General features: G+C 44.4%; 1 protein-coding gene across 4 annotated transcripts in view; it reads right to left on the bottom strand.

Annotated features, from left to right (window-relative positions):
* Positions 1-24,552, bottom strand: part of RHOT1 (ras homolog family member T1) — a 429,863-nt gene that overhangs the window by 158,133 nt on the left and 247,178 nt on the right. For all 4 annotated transcript variants that reach the window (XM_085617215.1, XM_085617212.1, XM_085617214.1 and 1 more), the window contains exon 15: positions 23,554-23,684. In XM_085617215.1, coding sequence (XP_085473341.1) covers positions 23,554-23,684 — 131 coding nt within the window. The remainder of the gene's footprint in view (positions 1-23,553; positions 23,685-24,552) is intronic.

Raw genomic sequence — 24,552 nt, 5'->3', positions numbered from 1 at the left:
AAGTACTTTAATAAAATGAAAACATCAAAGACAGAATGTGTAAAGCAAGAAAGGTAAAGAAAGACACCAGAAAAAGAAGTAAAAACAAAAGCATGTATAAAAACTAATGTTAAATATATAAAAGCAAAGTAGAATAAAATAACGTAACAGTGTAAACAATTTGTGGAACAATAAGAGAAAAAAAAACTGGAGTCAATAAACGCCTTACTTAAGAGTGAAAAGAACTGGAATTTCTGCAATAAAATGGATGATCTTTTTACCATCCAACATGTGCTTCCTTTGCCTCATTTAGAGATGTTCTGCTGTCAGACATCCTTAGCAGGCAACTGATCCATCAAAGCACTGCTGGTGTTTCAAAATCAGAAGGCCCCGTCTTTTTAGGGCGAGCCTTCTCAAGCCGATTTGTTATAGCTGCAACTTAATTGCATGAAGGTAGCAAACAGCTAAAATGGGCCTGAAGCACAAGGAGAAAACTCCCTGCCGAGGGGGATATTTTTGGCTGAAAAACAAAATAACACTGACTAGATTGGCTTGACACCGTAACAGGTCTGTTGTAATTCCCTGCCACAATGGCAGATATCTTCAAGTATGGAGGGGTGGGGTTCGATGCCTCTCCAGCCCCAGAAGATTGGCAGACCATCCTCTATTCTCCAAATGAGCCACTTATGGCTTGATCACTAAGAAATGTAGAAATCAACAACTCTAAAAAAAGGTATGGGATTTAGATAGATTTCAGCATTTTAGGGCCTAACAAAATCTCTACTCTTAGACACATAACACAAGTCCTAGATTTCCAGGAGTGCTAACTCCCCTGAACTTGCTTTTCAGAATTGGCTAAAGAAGTATTATCATCATTATTAAACGTATATCGAAAGCGCTAGGTTGTCGCAAAGGCATCCTGGCCAGGAGAACAGCCAAGTTTAAAGTACTGCATAAGTATGCATGTGCATACATTATTTATATATTTTCCCCCCTACAAGGACATTTTGTTCAATGGTAAAATATTTTTCACTATGCTTCCTGGGGTTGCTTAAGTCATTTCCACACCCAAAACACACATACACACACACACACATCCACCCACATACCGCATTGTTAATTGCTTCATTGTTGTTCAATTAAAAATAAGATATGGTTTGGGAATAACCACAAAATTATAATTCTGCAATTGTTTCCACATTCAGAATACAATATGCATATTTTTTGGCAGTCCAGGGGCCGTATTTCAGATGGTGCCTCAGGGGCGCAACGGGCATTTGCACCCGCTTTGCGCGCCCCCGGGGCACTTTGGTATTATAGAAGGGGACGCAGACGCTTCTGAGTCCCCTTCTATAATACGGATAGCGCTGGCACACTTGAAGCGTCAGCGCTATCAACAGAGGCTGTTCCCTATGCAAATGAGGGAATTCCTTTGACTCTGGCCCGTGCCATATCACAGACGGGGGCGCAGAGTCACAGAAGCCCTCAGGAGGCGCACTGACAGTGGACCATTTAAAAGGTGGTGCACTGTCAGTGCGCCCCTTGAGAGCAGCCCTCTGCAGGGGGTAAAGGAGGTCCCATGGACCCCCAAGACATCCCCTTGCAGGCGGGTGCAGTCACTGACTGCACTCACCTGCAAGGGGATCTCGAGTCCCCTTTGAAAGTGCAGCTGGGTGCCGCCTGAACTGTGAAAACACGGAGCGGCTGCTCTGTGTTTTCACATGAATGCACTGCCCTGACGGCAGCGCATACACCATAATGGGGCGCATTATCACGGTTTGTGCCCGGCGCACCTTTTGAAAGGTCCGGCAGGTGCAAACAGTGATAATGTGTAATACGGCCCCAGGTGGATAACCCTTTCATCCAGAAGGTATGTTTTTGAAAACCAGGCCTTCTGTCCTTGGACCTTAGAGCAATCCTCAATGTTGCAGACAAAATAGTCCCAAGTCGCACTGTGTGATCAAGGTAATTTAAAATACAGTCTTATGCTTCAGTATCAATCAATCCGGATTGGCAAAGTGCAACTACTCATCCGTGAGGGTCACTAGGTGCTTGGGGGGGTGATGGGGGGTAGGCTGACTCGGTTGAGTGATGGGGTCACCAGAAAAGGCAGGTCTTGAGTTCCTTCCTGAAATGGGGCAATGTGTGGTGGATTGCAGGAGGGGGAGGTTGTTCCAGGCTTTGTCTGCGAGGTAGGAGAAGGACTTTCCTCCTGTTCTAGTCTTGCTGATACGCGGTATGGTGGCTAGTGAGAGCTTGGCTGATCGGAGGGGTCTTTTGGGTGCGTGGAAGGAGAGGCGGCTGGTCAGGTATGCGGGTCCGGTGTTGTGAAGGGCCTTGTATATGTGGGGAAGCAGTTTGAAGGTTATTCTTCTTTCGACTGAAAGCCAGTGGATATCGCGGAGGTGTTTGGTGATGTGACTACGACGGGGGATGTTGAGGATCAGTCTGGCTGCAGCGTTCTGGACAGTCTGGAGTTTGCAAAGTAGTTTCTTGTTGATTCCGGCATAGAGAGAGAGTTGCTTTCGTCCATTCTGTTGATGAAGAGTTGGTGCGCGACAATTTTTCTGGATTCAGTTGGAATCCGTCTGAAAGTCTTCAAAGCATGCGGAGGGTGTTGAAGCAGATCGAGAAGACGGCGCAGATCTGGCTGTTCATTGTGAGTGATGAGTCTAGTATGATGCTGAGGATTTGTGTGTGATCTGTCGGGGTAGGAGGATTTCCGAGGGCAGAGAATGGGGGGCTACCAGGAGACGTTCCATGCGGACGAGGATGCGGACTTCTGTCTTTTCTGAGTTGAGTTTCAGGCAGCTGTTCTTCATCCAGGTGGCAACAGCTTTCACCCCTTCTTGGAAGTTGTGTTTGGTGATGTTGGGTTTGTTTGTGAGAGGATCAGCTGGGTGTCGTCGGCGTATGAGACAATGTTGAGCCCCTGGTTCCCGACAATGGTTGAAGAGAATGGGGCTTAGAGAAGAGCCCGGGGGCACTCAACAGTTGGTCTCTGTTGGTTCCAAGAGGTAGGGAGGGAGTCTAACCCGCTGTGTTCTGCCAGTGAGGAAGGATCGGATACAGTTGATGGCCTTGCAGCGGATGCCGATGTCCTGGAGTCTGGTGGCTAGGGTGCTGTGGGAGACGGTGTAGGATGCAGCCAAGAGGTCTAGGAGGATGATGGCTGCCATTTTGCCCTGTTCCAGGAGGGAGCGGATGTCGTTGGTGGCGGTGATTAGAGCAGTCTCAGGTGCTGTGATTGCTTTGGAATCCGGATTGGAAGATGTCCAGGACTTTGTTAGGTTCGATGAAGTTTGCTAGCTGGGTGTTGACGGCTTTTTCGATGAACTTGATTATCTAAATGAAATTTATTAAATCCTTGTGTGTTTGTTTCACACTCTGTTAAGGAATTATGTTTGTGAGGGGCAATACATATTCCATTCATGAACAAAATCTGGAACCATGTAAAAAGAGATTCAGTAAGTGCATATGCTTTATGTGTGAGAGCATTACAGTAGTCTAGGTTAGATTAAATTAATGCCAGGATCATTGTTTTCCATGAGGAAATAGGGATAAGAGGAAAGATAGTTTTTAAGACTCTAAGGATGTTGAAACAAGAGGACGTAACCTGGTTGAAGTAAGTAGACCAGGTCTGTGAAATGTAAAAAATTCCCGGATGTTTTAACCGACCTTGGTAGAGTACCAAGCTTGGTCGGCCAACCGGAGCAGGACCAGGTCAAAGAAGCTTTTCAAAATACCTTCAATTTTTTTGCATTTAGTTTTAGGAGTGATGCTTGTGTATTGTCGGTTATGGTGACAATTATCAGGGTTTCATTTGCATATGAGATAACAGAAAGTCCATAATATCTTATCAGACTGGCAAGAGGGGGCATATACAGATTAAAAAGGCTAGGATCTAGGGATGAACAATGAGAAAAACCACACGGAAAAGAAAATGGTGCCGAGGTGTAGTGGTTGCACGCTACCGCTTGTACTTTAGTGGACAAAAAGGAAATGACAAATTGTAAGGCAATAATCCTTAAATGGATGAGGTGGGCAATAGTATGAAGCAGGATGTTGTATCACCGGCCTCTGAGAGGTCCAGCAAGATAAGAACAGCCGATCCATCCAAATCGACAATCCACCTGATGTCATCGGTCACTGTCACCAGCGCCGACTCAATACTATTGCCACTTCTGAACCCCGATTGAGATCTATCCAACAGATTCTGTTTATCCAGTACTGACATCAGCTCTTGAGTCTGTGCTTTCTTCAGAATCTTTACTGGAAAAGGTAATAGAGAAATAGGACTATACTTTAAGTCCTTAGTACTCCCCTTAGGTTTTATAATCAGAGGAATTCCAGTGGCTTCTTTCAACTCTAGAGGGAAGACCCCTGATTAAATAGTTACACTACAAATCTTATTGAGGGGATTGGAAATCATATCCGGGGCGAAATGCAGGATGGGAGTAGGACATGATTGGTTTGAGCCCAGGATTTACCTTGGAGGAATAGTTTTGCAACTTGAAATTCGGTAAGAGCAGAAAATATTTGTACGACTGTAAAGGAATATGCTACTTACCAGTATGCATCTGTTCTTGGCATGTAGAGCTGCAGAGTTGTACACTTAGCATAGATCGCCATCTGGTGTTGGGCCCGGATGTTTGCAGTTTGTTTTTCTTCTTGGACAGTCTTTGGAAGTCACGAGTTTGGTGACTCCTCCTTCGGTCCGTACTGCGCATGGGCTTCGGCTCCATCCTCAGATTGTTTTTCGCCAACAGGGAAATGATGGAGCTTGGTAATCACAGTGAGAAACCCATGTGTGTAGTATCTAAATAAGATGTACTGGAACGGATACAGGTAGCCGGGGAGGCGGGTGGGCGTGTACAACTCTGCAGCTCTACATGCCAAGAACAGATGCATACTGGTAAGTAGCATATTCCGTTCGAGGCATATGAGCTGCAGATTGTACACTTAGCATAGATTATATAGCAGTACCCAACCCTAGCGGCGACCACCGGTATCCGTTGCAGTGGTTTGAAATAGTGTCTTTAGTACAGCCTGGCCCACTCTAGCTTGCTGCTTGGAATGCACATCTACACAGTAATGTTTTGTGAAGGTGTGCGGTGTAGACCATGTGGCTGCTTTGCAGATGTCATCTAAGGGTATATTCCCTAGAAAGGCCATAGAAGCCCCTAACTTTCTTGTAGAATGGGCTTTAGGCGGAACAGATAATGTTCTTTTAGCCTTTTGGTAGCAAATCTGTATGCATTTTACAATCCACCTAGCTATCCCTGATTTAGAAATGGGGTTGCCTTTATGTGGTGGAGAGAAGGAGACGAACAATTGTTTAGTCTTCCTGAAGGGTTGCGTTCTTTGTATGTAGTATAGCAAGGCCCTTTTTACATCGAGTGTGTGTAAGGCTCTTTCTGCAACAGATTGAGGTTGCGAGAAGAAGACAGGTAATTCCACCGATTGATTGAGATGAAAGGGGGAAATGACCTTGGGCAGGAACTTCGGATTTGTGCGAAGTATGACCTTGCTGTGATGTATTTGTGTGAAGGGTTCTTGTATAGTGAACGCTTGTATTTCACCAACCCTTCTAAGGGAAGTGATAGCTACGAGAAAGGCTGTTTTCCAGGTGAGAAACTGTAGCTCGCATTTATGCATTGGTTCGAAGGGCGGACCCATTAGTCGTGTAAGAACTAAATTTAGGTTCCATACAGGGGAAGGTGGTGCCCTGGGAGGAATTACTCGTTTAAGGCCTTCCATGAAGGCTTTAATAGCGGGCACTCTGAAGAGAGATAAATGCTGTCTGTTTTGTAGATAAGCAGCGATCGCTGCTAGGTGTAGGCGTATGGATGAATATGCCAGGTTACACCTGTGAAGATGGAGCAGATAGCATATGATGTGCTGTATGGATGCATCTAAAGGGTTGATTGTATTGTTACGGCAGTAAATAACAAATCTTTTCCACTTTGCGGCATAACATGCTCTAGTGGTAGGACGTCTGGCTTCCATGATGATGTTCATGCAATCAGGGGGAAGGTTAAGGTATCCGAATTCTAGGATTTCAGGAGCCAGATCGCCAGGTTGAGCTGAGCTGGGTCCGGGTGCCTGATTTCTCCATGGTTCTGGGTTAGGAGGCATGGGGATAGGTGCAGTTTTTGATGTGGTACCACTGATAGTTGTAGTAGCGTGGTGTACCACGGCTGCCTGGCCCACGTCGGAGCTACCAGAATGAGTGTGAGGGAGTGCTGTTGTAGCTTCCTGACCACTAATGGAATTAGTGGAAGAGGTGGAAAGGCGTATGCAAATCTGCCTGACCAGTTCATCCATATCGCATTGCCCTTGGACAATGGGTGTGGGTATCTGGCGGCGAAGCTTGGGCATTTTTTGTTTTCGTGGGTGGCGAAGAGGTCTATCTGAGGATGCCCCCACTGTTGGAAGAATGGTTGAAGAACTTGCGGATGCAGTTCCCATTCGTGTAGTTGTTGCGTTTGTCTGCTGAGCAGATCTGCCATGGTGTTTTGTACGCCTGGAACGTGCTGTGCCAGGAGAAAGATGTTTTGGGGAATTGCCCATCTCCATATGCTCTGGGCTAAGCGGGAGAGCTGGGGAGAGTGTGTCCCCCCCTGTTTTTGGATATAATACATTGCAGTCATGTTGTCTGTGCGAATGAGGACTGCTTTGCCCGAAATCTGTTTTTGGAAAGATTTTAGGGCTAGGAAGATCGCCAAGAGGTCCAGATGGTTGATGTGGAGCAATTTTTGCTGTGGCGTCCATAGACCTTGCATTGTGAGGTGTAGGAGGTGCGCTCCCCAGCCGGAGAGCGATGCGTCCGCTGTTAGAATCACCTGAGGAACCGGGTCCAGGAACGGCCGCCCCTTGGAAAGGTTTGTGGTGTTCCACCACTGCAGAGAGTGATGTGTGCGGCCGTCCACCAACACCAGATCCGTCAGCTGACCCTGGGCCTGGTTCCACTGTTGTGCTAGGCACTCTTGAAGTGGACGCATGTGTAGTCTTGCATGGGGCACTATAAAGATGCAAGACGCCATCATTCCTATGAGCTTCATGAACACTCTTGCTGGAAGAGAGTGTTGGGGAAGGAATGTTTGCGTAAGGCTTGAATGCTTGTGATTCTGGCTGTGTTTGGATAGGCAATACCTTTGGAGGTGTCTATAGTGGCCCCGAGGTATTGCTTTGTGTGAGATGGTATGAGGTGGGACTTTTGGTAGTTCACCGTGAAGCCTAGCTGGTGGAGCTGTTGGATGGTGCTGTTAGTATGCTGCACGCATTGATGGTAAGACGCGGCTTTTATCAGCCAGTCGTCTAAGTAAGGGAAGACGTGAATGTGTTGACGTCTGAGGTGTGCTGCTACTACCGCTAGGCATTTGGTAAACACCCGTGGTGCGGTGGTGACCCCGAAGGGGAGAACCGTGAATTGGTAATGTTGCCCGTCCAACACGAACCTGAGGTATTTCCTGTGAGAGGGGTGTATTGGAATGTGAAAGTATGCGTCTTTCAGATCCAATGTTGTGAGAAAGTCTCCCTGACAGAGGAGCGGGAGGACTTGTTGTAGGGTGACCATATGGAAATGGTCTGAATGTATGTAGGCATTTAGAGGCCGGAGGTCCAGAATGGGCCTGAGGGTCCCGTCTTTCTTTGGTATTAGGAAATATAGGGAGTAAACCCCTAGATTTTGCTGATCGATGGGGACCTGCTCTATAGCGTGTTTTTGGAGGAGGGAGAGTACCTCCTGTTTGAGCAGTGTGGAATGTTCTTGAGACATTGGGCGGTGCCTTGGTGGGATATTGGGTGGGGTAGATGTTAGCTCGAGACAGTACCCTGACCGAATGATTTGGGTCACCCATTTGTCCGATGTTATGGACTCCCATGCGTGGATAAAGTTTTGTAGTCTGCCCCCGACCGGAGTGGAATGGTCTGGGGGGAGCGGAGGGAAGTCATTGTGTGGGCGGGGTGGCAGAACGGGTGTTGTTAGTTTTGCCCCTGCCCTTATTGTTGTTGCCTCTGTAACCACCCCTTTGGTTGCCCTTTGAAAAGGTATTTTGAGGAGGGGATTTGTAGGAGGTAGAGGTGTTATCGGTGGAGAAGCCTCTGCCTGTGCCACGAAAGGAGGAGCGTCAAAAGGAACGTTTAGACGCTTGTGTTTGGAGTGCCCCCATAGACTTTGCTGTGTCTGTGTCCTTTTTCATCTTTTCCAACGCTTCGTCTACCTTGGGCCCAAAGAGCGTTTGTTGGTCAAAGGGGTGATTGAGTATGGACGCCTGGACTTCAGGCTTAAACCCTGAGATCCTGAGCCAGGCATGGCGACGAAGCAGGACACTGGTATTTATGGCTCTAGAAGCAGTGTCGGCTGCATCAAGGGCACACTTAATGGAGGTGTTTGTAATGAGTTTACCCTCCTGTATTAGCTCATGAGCCCTACGCTTGTGTTTCTCGGGGAGGTGCTGCATAAGAGCCTCAAGTTCATCGTAGTGTGCTCTGTCATAGCGCGCAAGTAGCGCTTGTGTGTTTGCAATGCGCCACATGTTTGCAGCTTGAGAGGCGGTGCGCTTGCCAGACGCGTCTAGGAGTTTGGATTCCTTGTCTGGCGGTGGGGCTTCTCCTGAGGACTGGGAGTTAGCCCGCTTTCTAGCTGTAGAGACAACTAGAGAATCTAAGGGAGCAGGGCCCTTAATGTATGCAGGGTCTGTGGGTGCCGCCTTATACTTTTTCTCTATTCTAGGGTTTAGTACCCTGGCCCTGACAGGGTCTTTGAACACCTCTGCGGCATGCTTGGTGACACCCTTAAGCATGGGTAAGATGGAGGTGGATTTGTCCTGTATGTCAAATGTATCCAGTAAGAAGTCGTCTTCCACTGGTTCAGTGTGCATGTCCACCCCATGGTAGTGTGCTGCTCTCTGCACTAAATGATGGAACCCTAAGGAGTCCTCTGGAGGAGACGGCCTGGATGGGTATAGGTCGTCCTGAGGAATATCGGGTACATCAGGGTTATTGTAATCCTCCCACGGGTCTGGGGTCCCTGGTGGAGTGGGATCCATTGGGGCGTCCGCCGGATAATTGTCCGGGTCCCCGTCGTCCGGATCTGGGGACGGGGCCGGAGAGTAGTGAGGTAAAGGTGGCGGAGACCTGGGAGGGGGAGGGGGTGGAGGAGGTGGAGGAGGTGGTAGTGGGGAGGGCACTCTGAGGGGAGAAGTAGCAGAGTCCTTCCGTTTGGGTGGTGGAGGAGGAGCCGGAGCATCAAGGCGTCTTTTTTTGATAATTAAAGTCAATAGTCCAGTCTTTGGATCTTTGGACAGAGTCTTTTGTAGAGGGTCTGGTGTAAACAGAGCCAGTGGCGTCGAATCGTCCGTCGGCACCGGTGATTTCGGAACCGAGGACTTCGATGGTTTGTGTGCGCCATGCTTTTTTGGGGCCTCCTGTTTTTTCGGCGTCGAAGGAGTTTTCGGCGCCGGAGCGTCGGTGCCGACAGATTTATGTTTGTGTTTGGTCGGCACCGAGAGTCCAGGCTTCGGCACCGGTGGCTTCGGAGTCGAGCTGGATATTGCTTTCTTCGGTGCCGGATGCTGTTTTTCGGCGCCGGGCGTCAGCTGGCTCGATCCCGAGCTGCGGTGAGACTTTGGATGCTTCGACACCGAGCCCGAAGGTGGGGTGATCGAAGTTTTGGTCTTGGTTTTGCCCAGGCCGGCAGGCGAGGGAGTAACCTGAGTCTCTTTGGTTTTGGGCGCGGGGGAGGGAGGGGGCACAGTACTCACGGCCCGCTGCGCCGGTGTGATGTCCTCCACGTCGGAGTCGTCGGCCTCGGAAGCGCTGACGACGTCTTCTTCCTGCTCGGTGTGTGTTTGCCCCGAAGCTTCGGCGCCGTCTCCGAAGATGTCCGGTGGAGCTGCAGACGATGAGTGCGCCATGGTGCGTCGAGCTTTTCGATCCCGGATGGTTTTCTTCGATCGAAAAGATTTACAGGCGGGGCAGTCTCTGGCCTCGTGTTCTGGAGAGAGGCAAAGATTACACACCTGATGGAGGTCGGTGTGGGGAAATTTAGACCCACATTTTGGGCACTTTTTGAACGGAGTCCTTTCCATCGGCCGGGACCGGTGTCGAGGGGGGCCCGAAGGCCGGTGCCGATGTACGGGATGGAGAAAAGTGCCGCTTCGAGAGATGAAGATAATGATGAAGAAACTCGAAGAAACGAGGATTTTCCGTCGAGGCTGGAACCGTAGAAGTTCGAAGCCGGAGCACGAAGTATCACATCCGAGCCCGATGGCGGAAAAAAACAATCTGAGGATGGAGCCGAAGCCCATGCGCAGTACGGACCGAAGGAGGAGTCACCAAACTTGTGACTTCCAAAGACTGTCCAAGAAGAAAAACAAACTGCAAACATCCGGGCCCAACACCAGATGGCGATCTATGCTAAGTGTACAATCTGCAGCTCATATGCCTCGAACATTAGGTTTTTTCATATCAGTCAGACACTGCTGCAGATCCAGTTCCTTCGCATAAGGAATTGTATGATATATATCATTATGTTTTTCTGAGAAAATGATAGTTACTTAATCGCAGAAGGTCTGTGATACTTCTTCCTGAGAAGAAGTACCCAGATAGGACAGATTTCCAACTATCGAAAATAGTTCCTTAACAGGATACTTCATGTTATATATTTTGGCAATGAAATAATGTGCTTTTCCTTGTACAATTGATGATTTATATTGTTTAATTGCCTCTATGTAAGTAAGATCGGTTTAGCGCTCATATGACTTCCTCCATGCTTGTTCCAACTTACAGCATATTTGCTTCAAAGTTCTTAGTATATTCAAAAACCAAGGAGCAGACAGACTATTACGTCATGGCTTATTTTCATGTAATGGATCTACCCTATCAAGGGTGTCAGTTAGCCACTTTGAGTACTAAGTGGCCACACTGTCAGCATTTAATGGCAGTGCACAAGGCGTATCTGTGATTGGTGCCGAGAGATTTTCATTAGTGCTTTTATTACAGGTTTGGGAGCGGCCTTAATGATGGAAGCTCACTGTGTATGAATAAGAGGAGGAAGCCTTAATTTAAAGGCAATTGCTATATGGTCAGGCCATATAAGTGGAAAGACAGGGACTATGGGAGTTTTTGCAGATGGTAAAAATAGCAACTAACATACATGCTACCAAATGAGTTGAAACCTTGATCGCCTGCGAGAAACCAAACCCCATAATCATTTCCAAACTCATGAGGGAGTCTTTATTGTTGCCAACATCAACATGGAAGGCAAAGTCACCTAAGTTAGACAAATTCAATTTGTGTATGTAAGGTTCAAGCAGTAATCCTGAAGCTTCAACATAATATATTCAGTGGCTTATTTACAGAGATTACATCTGCTCGACATTCCTAAAGGTAACATTGCAGGAGATACTGGTACATATTCCATATATCTTATACACCGATTTCTCAAGCTGAAAACATCTTGAATAAAACAATTATGTGCCTTAGTGGCTTCAATACAAAGTGAAAATAAATCCTACTTCATATGCTCCTCTAAATCATGTACCCAAGGTTGGTTTCTATGTTCACCAAGTGGCTAAGAAATGTATATATTTCCATGTACATGTATATAGAGTGGAAATCTTACTCCACTCCGAAAACAGGAACCAAACATGATAATATTCGACACTACATGTGCTTCTTACTGTGTGGTTGGTAGACCTCAGCTATGAAAAAATAAAGTGAAGGTTGTTAGCCAGTAGGTTGGCTTGGGATTCGAACTTGTTAATTCTGCTGCAGTTTCGTCGGATCCTCAAAAATTGGCCGTAGGGTAGATTCTCTCTGAGAGCTTTTGGATGATAGCTCTTAAAGCTAAGGAGGCTGTTGCAGTCCGTGCTCTTACTATAAGTTCTAGTGTGTAGTTCTCCGTCCTCAAGGCTTATCAGTAGGTCCAGGAAAGTGATCTCCTTCTTGCTGGCTTTCATGGTAAATCGTAGATGGGGATCCTGATTGTTGATCCACTCATGAAATGTGTTGGCCGCTATCTCCGACCCCTCCAAAGAATCAAGATGTCGTCAATGTATTGCTTCCAGGTCATGAGGTTTCTATGGAAGGGATTTGTGTCAGTAAAGATGTACACAGCTTCAAAATGGTACATGTACAAGCCCGCCAGACTCTGGGCGAAGGTGCTCCCCATGCTGGTGCACTGTACCTGGTGGTACGTGGTGGTTTTGTACATGAAGTAGTTGTTGGTAAGGGCCACTGAAATTAGGGCTATGATGAAATCCGAAGGGGTATTGGTGGGTAGATCTGACTCTCTCAGGAGATTCTCAACAACCTCGATGGTGGCATCCTGGGGAATGTTCGTATACAGTGCCTCTACGTCGAGTGTGAGGAGTAAGTTGATCGCCTCCGTGTTGTCGTCGTTGATTTCTTGAATCAGGTTCAGGACATCCTGGGTGTCTTTGAGGTAGGCTGGTGTTGCTTGGACCAAAGGGCGCAAAAAATGGTCGCTGAATTGGCTCAGTGGTTCCAGGAGGGAACCAATGCCCGACACTATGGGGTAGCCAGGGCATGGGGTTACTCCCTTGTGAATCTTGGGGAGGAGATAGAAGTAAGGCATCCTGGGGGTATCATTAAAAAGGAATGCCGCTTCTTTAGCTGTAATCCACCCCTCCGTGGATGCTTTGTTCACCATGATGCGGATCTGTCCTAGTAGGCGTGTAGTAGGATCGCTCTCGAGTGTTTCGTAGTATTGGGTATGGTTGAGCTGGCGTGTGCATTCACGCTCATAATCCTCGATGTTGAGTATAACTGTGGCACCCCCTTTGTCCATGGGCTTTATTACGATCGTGGCATCATCTTTCAATGAGTTGACGGCATCCCGTAGGTTGTTGGACATATTGTTATAGGTGGGTGTCAGTTTTAGGAGGTTGGCCTCCTTGAGAACAGCCTTCTCAAAAGTGAGGTCCTCACTCGGGAATATGCCTGCTGTGGGGGTAAATCTAGAGGGTGGTCTCAATCCTGTGTCATCCTGTTCTGGAGTGCTCGTATCCTTGAAGAAAGCCCAGAGTCTGATTTTACGGAAAGGTTGGTGTAGTTCTTCGTTCAGCCTGAAATTGTCTTTTGGGGTGGGCACGAAGCCTAACCCCATTTCAAGTGCTGTTGTCTCATCTGAGTTGAGTAACCTGAACGATAGGTTAACAATCAATTCTTTTGGTGCGTCATGCTCCTTGTTGTTCTCAGCTGGTTTTACCCGGGCACATTACGCCTCTGCTGGTAACTCCCAACCTACGGGTTTTTTTACCCTGCCAAGGGTACCTCTTCATTAAACTCTTTCTTGGTAACCCTTAGGCAGTTTTAATACGCACTGCACGCACAATATCACCCTTCACAGAGGACTTTACCCACACACCCACATGCACCCACCGGCAGTTCTCTAAAAGATCACCGTTAAAGAGACCCTTCGGGGGACACGTAGGGCATTGCACCGCCGGCCCGACGAGGAGCAACTGCCCAATGATGAAGCATGATATCCTTCAGGGTGTGGGAGGGCAACAAGAGACAATTTTTGTCTTTTCTCCACTTTCCTCACATAGTCCTTGACCTAGTACCCTTCCCTCTCACTCCTTTCGATCTTTGTCTTTCCGTTTGGGTCTGACTTTCTGCAACACTCACTTTGGAACAGCGCCCCCCTTTTGATGACTTCATGGTCAGTTTTGGAGCACAGGCACTGGACCATTAACTAGCTCCTGGCCCCCCCCTCTCCTTTTTTGACTTGGTAAGTAATATTTTACTACCATATGCAAAGCCAACCCTCCCCCCGCCCCATCATGCACGTTAATCGGCAGTGCACGGAGGGTGGCTAGCTACAGGACCTTATGTTTTTTAAATGGGAGGGTCCATGTGCTCCCCTCCCCGAGCCTTATTAGACCCTCGAGACCCCATCACTCAGGGCTTTTTTTTTTAATTAAAGAGGGGTCCGCGTGGCCCCCCTCCTCAAGTCTATTAGGCCCTGGGAACCCCATCCCCATGGCCACCAGGTAAATTAACGGGGAGGGGGGCCGCATCACCCCCACCCCTCCAAGCCTTATAAGGTTCCGGAGACCTCTTCTCCAAGAGCCTTTTTTTAATCTTTTATTAAAGGGGAGGGGGGGTGGACTCCTCTCAAAGCCTTATTAAGCCCTGGGAACCCCATCTCCCAGGTCCGTTTTTTTATTTTTTATTAAAGGGGAGGTGGCGTGTGGCCCACTCCCTTAGCCTTATTAGGCCCTGGGGACCTCATCCCCCAGGGCCACTACTTAAATTAAAACGGGAGGCGGGTCGAGTAGCCTCCCTCCCTGGGCCTTATTAGGCCTTGGGAACCCCTGGTGACCCCATCTCTCAGTGCCTTTCTTTACTGAAATGTGTGGGGGGGCTGCACGGCCCCCAACCTCGAGCCTTGTTGGGCCATGGGGACCCCATCCCCCAGGGCTGAAATAAAATGAGGAGGGAGCCATGCTGTATGCCCTCCCCAAGCTTTTAAAGGCCCAGAGAAGAGCCTCCCCCGGAACCAACCGTATTCAGAACTGGTAGAGGGAGCTGCGCAGCTCCTCTCCTGAGCCGCTATTTGGACCGGGATCCCCATCCATTGGGCCAAAACTTCTAAAGGTGGATGCCTTGGTGCCCACCCAGGGCACTCACTATACACTTGTTGAGGGAAATGGGGTGCACCGCAGCCCCAGCCAGCTCTCCGTATGCAGCCCCAGCCAGCATTCCTCCTGCCAGGAGGGAGCAGCTACTAATGCTGCTCCCTCAAGGTGGAAACAATATTTTGATCGGTTTCCCTGCCCGCAACAGTGCAGGCAGGAAAACAAAACAAAAGTCTACTCCCAGTCGGTAAGCGCATGTTCAAATCTCTCGCCGGCTGGGAAAAGACTTTGTGTTTGCCCCCAAATGGTGGGAAATTCAAAAATTCTCCCGCCAGGCGGGAGCAAACCCAGAATGCCCTGTCCGCACTGCTGTGGGCAAGGAAACTGCTAGGTCCTGGGGGTGGGCTCCCCGGGACAAAGCACGTGAGCTGGCACCAGGAGATGGGGTTCCCAGAGCAATTAAAGGCTCATGGAGGGGGTGGGGGATGCATGGCCCCCTCCCCATTTACAGTAATTTCGGCCAGAGTGTGGTATCCCCAGGACCTTAAGAGGCTCAGGGAGCCCCCCTCTCCATCTTGAAAAATTGCGGCCCTGGGGTTCGGCTCCCCAGGGTTTGTCATGACTTGGGGAGGTGGCGCCAAGTGGCCCCCGCCCATTATTTAATGATTTTGGTTCTAGGGTGGGCTCCCTGGAGCCTATGATTGCTCAGGAGGGGGTTGCGTGTTCCCCCTCTCCATATAAAATGTTTTCGCCCCGGGGGTAAGCTCCCCAGGTCCTACGATGGCCCAGTAAGGGGGCCGTGCATCACCCCCCTCCCCCCATATATATTAAATTCAGTCCCGGGTGGCCTATCAGTAATGATAAAAACCAGGAAGTAGGCTCACCTTACTTTGTGGGATGCCCGTCCTGTATGTTGTGAATCCTGGATCACACACAGCTACCAGTTATGTAAAATGGCCTGCCCACCTCTCGGAGGGCTGTAGTATGCCCCTTTAAGTTCCAAGTCTCGTTGTGACATAGGTGCGCTCAGGGCTATGTTATGCCCCTGTCAATATCAGTCAGCGCACCGATTCCGCAATCCACTCTGGTCCACGCACCTTACGTGAACCAGAGTGGATTGCGGATTCGGTGCGCTGACTGATCTTGACAGGGGCATAACACAGCCCTGAGCTCACCTACGTCATAACAAGGCTTGGCACTTAAAGGGTATACTAAAGCCCTCCGAGAGGTGGGCCGGTCATTTGACTTAACTGGTAGCTGTATGTAATCCAGGACTCAACATGTACGACAGGCATCCCACAAAGTAAGGCAAGCCTACTTCCTGGTTTTTACCATTACTGACACAAATATTACGCTGTTTCATACCTAGATCTTTCTATCAATGAAACCTTCTACTACACGGCCAGTCATACATCCTTTCCTGGGACCGGTGGGTTGCGTTAGAAAATCCTGGACAGACATTGCGCTACAATATTAGGACTTTGAAAAATTTCGCCATACAACACGGCGACGGGTTCACATCTATTTTTGGCCTCCAATACTTAATATTACTTGGAGGATCTACATCTCTACCTTATTCAAGCCCTGAAAATGTTACGGATGTAACGAAACACGTGTCGGCTGTTGTTTTTCTTCATCACCAGGCTGTGCTGTTTCTTCATCTCCAAATGTTTACAACAAATGCATGTATATAAGAGGCTATGTACAAACTATTAAATTCAAGTAAATCTGAGTACAGTAATTGATGTCTCTTGTGATAGGTGCTACCTAAAATGTATGAGGAATTGATGCTTTGAATAAAAGTAAGCATGAAGAGATAAATATTAGCAGTGCCGAGGTACAATTGTCAAATTATGTCAATAACAATATAGAGACCAATATTTAAACCAAACACTGTTGTTTTATCATCCAGGTCACTTGAGCATATTCAAAAAAATTGTCTGACATCAGCGTTTTCAACTGGTGTAGCTAGCATACCACATTTTATAAATCAACATGGTTGCCAGTTCAGAATTGAATGACAGACGGTGTATTTTATAGAAAACCATTTGAGAACAACATTACATACCCTACCCTAGGGGTGGGCCCTTGCCCTCAACAAATGAAGGCTGGAGTACAAGTACATTCCTCTTATGATTTATCAAAAGTAACCCACCCTTGTGAAGCTATCAGCTTTGGTGGATTCCCAAGCAATCAAATATCAGATGACCGACCCTGTCACCATCATTTTGGATATAATCGACCGGGATCCAAGCCTAAATTCTATTGATGCAGCAATATAAATTTCATTTGGCTCAGCCCTAAACCTTAGCAAAGTTGTTCTCCAATGTTCACGCATATGGCCAAAAACTCCTCCAAAGTTGGATTTGGTTGCGAATAACCTAAATACAAATCTAATACGAAAACCCTCCGATAGAACATGCACTAATAGTCCAAAGGATGGTTCAGTAACAGATCCCTTTAGCCCAATAGTGATAATAGAAAGCAATCAGCTAGATTCTAAATTAAATATGCCATCGGAGAAAATAGATAAAGAGAATATATCAGCTACACAGGCTCAAGGCTACTTGGATAATGGAGATTCTATTACCAACTCATTGAAGTCAGATGATCTTTCCCTTCTGGCTAAGTATGACGACAATCAAACAGGTGGAGACAATCTCTGTGAAGATCACTCACAAGTCCAGCAAAGAATATGGAGCAGCATGTTGAATACTATGGATGCTATGACTAGAGCCCTTAATTATCACTCTGGGAAACTAAATATTTAAGGGGAGCTACTTAATACACTTGCCGTTTATGTAACCCGGGATTGACTCGAAGTTACAAAACTTGACAAATCTGATTACTAAAGCCCAAACAGACAGAGATAACCCGATGATCACTTGCACCTGTGCTCATATTATAGACAAAGTGTCAAATTTACCGAGTATTGTTAGGGCCTTAGATTGATGTCTCTACTACAAAACAGGGGGGCTGCGACCACTACAGATCAAAGAGAATGCACTTGTGGGGATGCCAAAGCTGCATTAACTCAAACACTACAAGCTAGGAGTGAGGAATGCAACACAGATGGTCTGGGGAAAGAAGGATATCATCATCATAAAGTGAAACAACCCAACCATGACCAGTAGCAAATAATAACGCAAGTAGAATGTACAAGTTAACACATCTCCCGTAACAAATAAAGGACCAATATACAATATACAGAATTCTCCAGTTGATATAAAAGAGTCAGAAGGTTTGCAAACAACAACATCTCTTGATAGTGACTCTAATAACGCAATCATTAGTCCAAATCCATCCACCATTAAAAATATTAATGGGCTATCAAAAATAGGCAGAAAAAGGCAAAGAAAAGTACAGAATAAAACAAAAAAAGGTAGTGAAGTCCAGTTTGGCAGAAAGTACAAGGAACGCTTTTTTTGCAATCTTCGAAACCAGCTCAGGGATCAACAGACACATAAAAAAGCAGAGAAATAAGCCAAGAAGGAATTGACTGAAGATTTAAGTAGTCATGTGGGGATTGATGGACCAGAAGAAGCGCTTGAAAAGTTGTCAAAAGCCCAAAATAGTGGTGTCCCTTATGACCACCTATTAAGCCCTGATAACAAGCAAAGTCAAGTACACTTCAGTAGAGATGTATGGATTCTCCCGTTAGTTAGAAAAGAGTTCTCCCCGCCCCATACTAATAGTCAACTCCAATTGAAAAAAGGTAACCAAGAAAATCATGGCATTTCCAGTGACATCCCTTCCTCAGATGCTAATCACAGTTGTCTGGGAGCTTGTAGTATATTAACTAGTGCCAACTTTGATATCAAGGTTCCCATAATAAAAAATTCTCACAAAAGCCTTCCCTCAAAAATCTTTTGTATTCCCCCGATATGATTCAAGGGCCCCCATGACATACTAAACCGTAACAACATAAGTTATTAGCCTCCAATCCAATGCTTTCCCACATACTTCTCTATCTCTGTTTGAGAAATTACATGTACGATCTGGCATAATGAGGAGATAGTCAACAAAATATTGGAAAACAGTATCCAATTTAAAGAACAGGAGATAGAGATTAGGAAATGCTCTAAAGAAAGCTATCTGAATATCTTGATCTCTTGATCGCCTGCCATTGTTCAGAGGAAGACAAACTTTAAGACAATGAGAAATACCAAGTGTTAAAAGGAACAATTGGTCCATTATTCAATCCTGCATTATTTCAGAATTACAATTACAAGTTCCATACTGGGATCATGGGTGTGCGGACAAACTCAGAAAAAGAAGGGCTTAATTGATGATTGGGGCTGGCTACCCTCAATTCTTGCTAAGGGAAGTCCTCAAAAGAATGACTGATGGGCAAACAGTCTGGCAGGACCTAAAAGCATTCAACATCTGCTCTTGGAATGTTCATGGCCTGTTCAGAGTGTTGGAAGATGGAGATATGGTAGCCTTCCTGCAGAAATTTGAAATTCTAATGTTACAGGAAACTTGGAAAACCGAAGCGACGGACATTATTGGCTATCAAGAACAATACATTCCCGCTACTCGCTCTTCTACATACAGAAGAGCCAAAGATGGCCTGTCAACTTATGTTTCACTTGACATAAATACCAAAATTCAGGTAATTGACTGAAGTAATATGGCTACTATGTGTTAAAATGCATTCGCAAACCCTGATCATATTTATGAACATTTACTTGAGCACAAAGATCAGCCAAAATAACCCAACTCCCAATATTTTGGGAAATAATCAAAACCGTGATATACCATCATCCTGCAACAAGTTTGGTTATTTCAGGTGATTTTAATACTCATATGATCTCTGATAACTCTATTGCAATATCAAGCTTCAATATAACCAAGATGTTTTGTACCAAAATGCATACATTTACCCTAATGTTGTTGCAATAATATCTTCAGCACAAGGATACCATGGTACCCACATATAAAAACACTAAAAAATATTCTATAATCGACTACACCATCATTTCATAAGATCTAGCAATTAGAATGGACAGGTTAATGTGTAAATACGTGTGGAAGGTGACCACAATCCTCAAATTATAAGGTTGATACTTGCCATACCATATCATCAAAAAGCAAAAAATCTTCTGCAAATTACATTTGCATACAATCTAAAAAGAACGACATGGCAATCATCCAAGCAGCATGAGATTACGGCCTTCGCTGAAAGACAAATTAACTTAAAAGATAGCAAATTAAGAGTAGATAATCTCATGGTGGATTTATGGTCTAGTCTATGTGTCTCATTAATAGAAAACTTTCCAACCAAAACTTAATCAAGGGGGCATCAGATTAAGCCAACAATACATAGTAGATAGTACTCGCACAGGTTATATTTACAGAAGAAAGCCCTTTACAAAGCAACAAGGTCAAAATATAAGCTACGTGATTGCAATGTCAAAATCTCTCAAATACGATTACTGAAAGGGCGAAGAACAACATGCAAACAGGAAATCCGGAAGGCTAAAAGGTCTTACAATGAAGAAATATGGGCCAAGCTGCACCACTCATCCAAAACCAATAACTCAAAACCCTTCAGGAAAATAATCAATGACCTGGAGCATGGCAGTACAAAGGCTAATAGCGCAAATATTTCAAAGCTAGGATGGGAAAGCTTAATTTCTAAGCTGTACAGGACCTCACCAGACTCTAGTACAAGTTATAATGTACAACTGGCTACTACAGCTAATCCATCATCATGATGATTTGCGATGGCAAGAAGACAGAATTTCCTTGTGACGAAAATCTATTAACACTCGATTCCATAAATGAGGAAAGGTTGATATCAATAGGTGAGAGTAGAGCAAATGGAGCTCCCAGGCCGAATGGCATTCCTAATGCCATTTTAAAAGCTAACATTGACCTACGGACAAGAATTTTAACTCTGTTATTCAAAGACATTGTAACTACAAAATAGGTTCTGGAATTCTGGCAAGGAAGTATTATTCAACCGATCTACACGAGTGGTCCTGCAGATAACCCAGCTAATTACCTCTTAATTGCCCTAACAGATGTGGAGTCAAAGGTTTTCGCTACATACCTACTAAAGGATCAGGAAGAGTAGGCTGCATCAACAAATATAATCCTGATCAATCAAACTAGATTTCGAAGAGAACAATCAAGAATTACAAACTTATTATCACTCACATTGATATCAGAAAGGGCAAAATATAAAGGTCAAAAGTTATACATCTGTTTTGAAGACCTGAAAGCTGCCTTTGACTCTGTCCCCAGAAATCTTCTCAGGTCAAAACTGTCAGCATGGGGTGTTCCACAGAAACTCCTGAACATGATTATACTTTTATACACAAATACATGTGTTCGGGTAAAGTTGGGTGACGACAGACGTACAAACCGTCGACTTGAAACTTGTAATGCTTTGAAACAAGGCTGTGTATTAGCTCCATGTCTTTTTAATTTATTTATGGATAACCTATCTCTTCAATTGAAAAAAGTTAATTCCCACACGCTAAATAGTTCAGGTACCAATATAAAATACTTACAGTACCCGGATGATACAATATTGCTTAGTCACACCCCAATAGGCTTACAATGCCTAATAGATACATTTAACATCTATATTATAGCTAATAGCCTACAAATGAATATAAAGTAATCCAAAATCATGACAATAGGCTACTCTAAACGTGGTGTGAGAGAATGGAAAGCAAATGATGTAGCTATCGAATCCGTTAAAAATTATAAGTATTTAGTGGATCACATTTGGTGATTAACGTTTAAAAAACATTTTAATATTTTAAAAGCAAAGGCTACATCTCTTACATTTGCCTTCAGAACATTGCACAATAAACTATTATGTCCCAGTCACGATTTCCTACTTAAAACCATGAAGGTAAGGTTGATTTCTACAGTGGCATATAGGCCACTAATTTTCAGAGGTAAAGACTCAAAACCTATAGGATATCCTGCAAATTAAAGTCTTTAAATCTTTTTTCAATATCCTGAAAAATATTGGCCATGGTAGTGCATGACTGGAATTTGGCTTGACAAACCAATCCTTAGTGAGAAAATCTGTATTTTTAAACAGTTAAATCTCATGTTCTCTTCCAAACTTATCAAAAAAGTGCTGGTAAGAAATAATGACAAATGATCTACCTGTGTCTGGAGAAAATACTACGCTGAAAGCCTTCAAACGTTCAATGTGCAGCCTTTTGGCCATTCAGGCATAAAGTTAAACTTCCATTAAGGAGATATTAAATCGCGCAACTTATAAACTATCATTTCAGATGGACAAGGAGACTCTTGAGGAGAAAATGTTTGCCTGGTCGGTTATTAATTTGTTTAAAAGCTAGAGCCTGAGCCATATTTATTGACAAATCTTAAACCATTCTTTAGCGACCGATTGCTCAGGCTACGATTTGGTAGATATCCAACAAAGGATGGAATACCAGCACGGATACAAAAATGGTCAACTCATAGTAGCCGTTTATGTGCTGCTTTTGATGAAACTATATAACCCATGGTGTGCATCTGCCCGCGTCTATTGAAAGAGTTGAAAGTTCTGTTAAAACCTGTTTTTTTAATATCCAGGGGGTGAGAACCAGTCAACAAGCAGTTATATGCTGTCGCTCAGGCTAATCAGCCTACTTAACTCTCCAATTTATTAAGTTTATTCATTTAATTGATCACATGTTGAACCAGGGAGCAGAACCCCGGTAGTTATTTATGTCATAACCATGTACAATATAAAGCACACATGGACTTTACTAGAATTCCTTGCATCTTAGGACTTACGATGACATCATACTAACAAGCCTATGCATATACCAAATATAGCATGAATGCACTTTCCTGCTTTGGACTCACTATTAGACTGGACTGTGGCAGTGTGCATTGAATCAAATCAAATCAAATCAAATTGAATTATTGTATAATCGGAAGTATTTCTAAGGTTGATAATAGGTCTTCTTTAACATTTTGTTATTGATTTTTTTAAATTTATTTTGTTATGTTTTCTATATCATATATATATTTTTTTAATAGAATCTTTGGAAAGGATTTTAATGATGTGATCATGGGGAATCACTTTTTAATATATAATTTGAGACACAAAAAAACCTGTACTGCCTGATGTTAATATGTATATACGGTATCATTGTTTACAGTACGGCATGTTACCCTCAAAACGTCATAATATCTGAAGTAAGGTTGGTTTGAGTTTTATGGAATTCCAATGGTTATTGAAATAGCATTCTCCTTTCAAAATATTTTCATGAATTAAAGTGTCTGAATTGAATTTTTCAAATTGTAACGATTTTAATTAACCAGACAAAGATTATCTACATTACTTTTTGCCAATCTCTCTAGTTTCGTAAGATGAATGCCTAAAGATACTAAAACTCAGGAATTAAGTGAATTTAATAGTGTGGCATATACTTTTTTTTTTTTTTTTTTAACTATCGCTGGTTCTTCCAAGAACCAAAACAGAATAATACATCTACAGAAGATAAAATGCAGACCATCGCAGATAACTTAAGCATCATTTTGGAAAATCAGTACGGGCAGTATACATAATAGAGACTTTGTGTTTATATATATATATGTCAAAAACGATACAGAGACCGATATTTAAACCAAACACTGTGCGTTTATCACGCAGGTCGCCTGAGCACATTCCACTATTCTGCCTGACATCAGCGTTTTCAACTGCTGTAGCTGGTATACCAAAATGTATACATCAACATGGTTGGCAGTTAAAAATTCAATGAGATACCACTTTCTGCTAACCTCACCATGTACAAGAGAGATCAGCAAACAGGAGTTGAGATAATCTGTTTCACTAATAGATAAATTCAGGTAGATATCATACAGAAACAATCAGGCCACACAAACTCGATATGACTAATGTAAAGAACTTTTGAAAAGGTTGGTTAAAGAAAAATAAAACATGCATGCAAAAGTGTGACCAATTGGTCATTCTCACCATTAGATTTCTTCCTAGTAGGGCCTGCAAGACTCCACTTTTTCCACATCCTTTCACTCCCATAACATTACACCTAAATACATTCCTTTGCGTTTGTCTTTTCTGCAGGTCAATCTTTTTATCTCTTGTTACTGGAAAAACAAAACAAAAACATTCTTACAAATATCTTTTTGATATCTGTTACACACAAATCTTGACACATTCTTGCCTAATGACAAGGCACAGAGTTTATTGTATTGGGAAAGACATTTCCTATTCCAGTTATGCAACATTTGCTGATTTTATGAGGTGGAAGGTGCTTCACTGATTTAACAAAGTCTGTGCATGCAGATAATGTTGATAGATAGGTAGCACTGGTATATACAACATATCCTACACTCAAACTAGATATACTACATATTACATATCATTACTTGCATGATTAACCTATCTAGCATTTGTAATCAACGTAGGAGTTACTTGGTGATACTTGAGAAACTGCAAAATGTTCATGATCTAAAGATACTTTATTTAAGACTGTGAATCTGGACACCAACCATGATACAAAGAAGATACTGCTCTAAATCAGGGGAAAACCTTTTAGTAATTCCTGGTCGTAATCTCTCCTTTCTTTAATGCTGACATCTTTCATTAAATGCCTTCCTCCTTCCCCAGGGTGGTTTAGAGTTATATGAAATGTTGATGTTTCCTCGAATCACTGATTTTGTCTCTAAGAACTGGTGAGGAGTGGAGGATTTGGGGTGGTGTTGGTGGGTGGGTGTGTTTTGTTTTCCATTTCATGTACATCACGTGGGTGTCCCTCTGCATCTATTTTGCATTATACAATACAAATAACTAACAATATACAATAATTTAACCAACTTCCCAGCTACATACAGTACAAATAGCGAAAACAGTGAAAATTACATTCAGGTGATCACAATGAGCATATTAGTATTAAGATATAAATCGGAGTCAGTGACTGATTAGAAGTTTATTAACAAGTGCTTTCAGCAATCA

The sequence above is a fragment of the Triturus cristatus genome, chromosome 7 (assembly GCF_964204655.1).
Source record: "Triturus cristatus chromosome 7, aTriCri1.1, whole genome shotgun sequence".
Lineage (NCBI taxonomy): Eukaryota > Metazoa > Chordata > Amphibia > Caudata > Salamandridae > Triturus > Triturus cristatus.
Note: the sequence above shows the minus strand (reverse complement) of the source record. Positions and strands in the feature narration are given on the sequence as shown.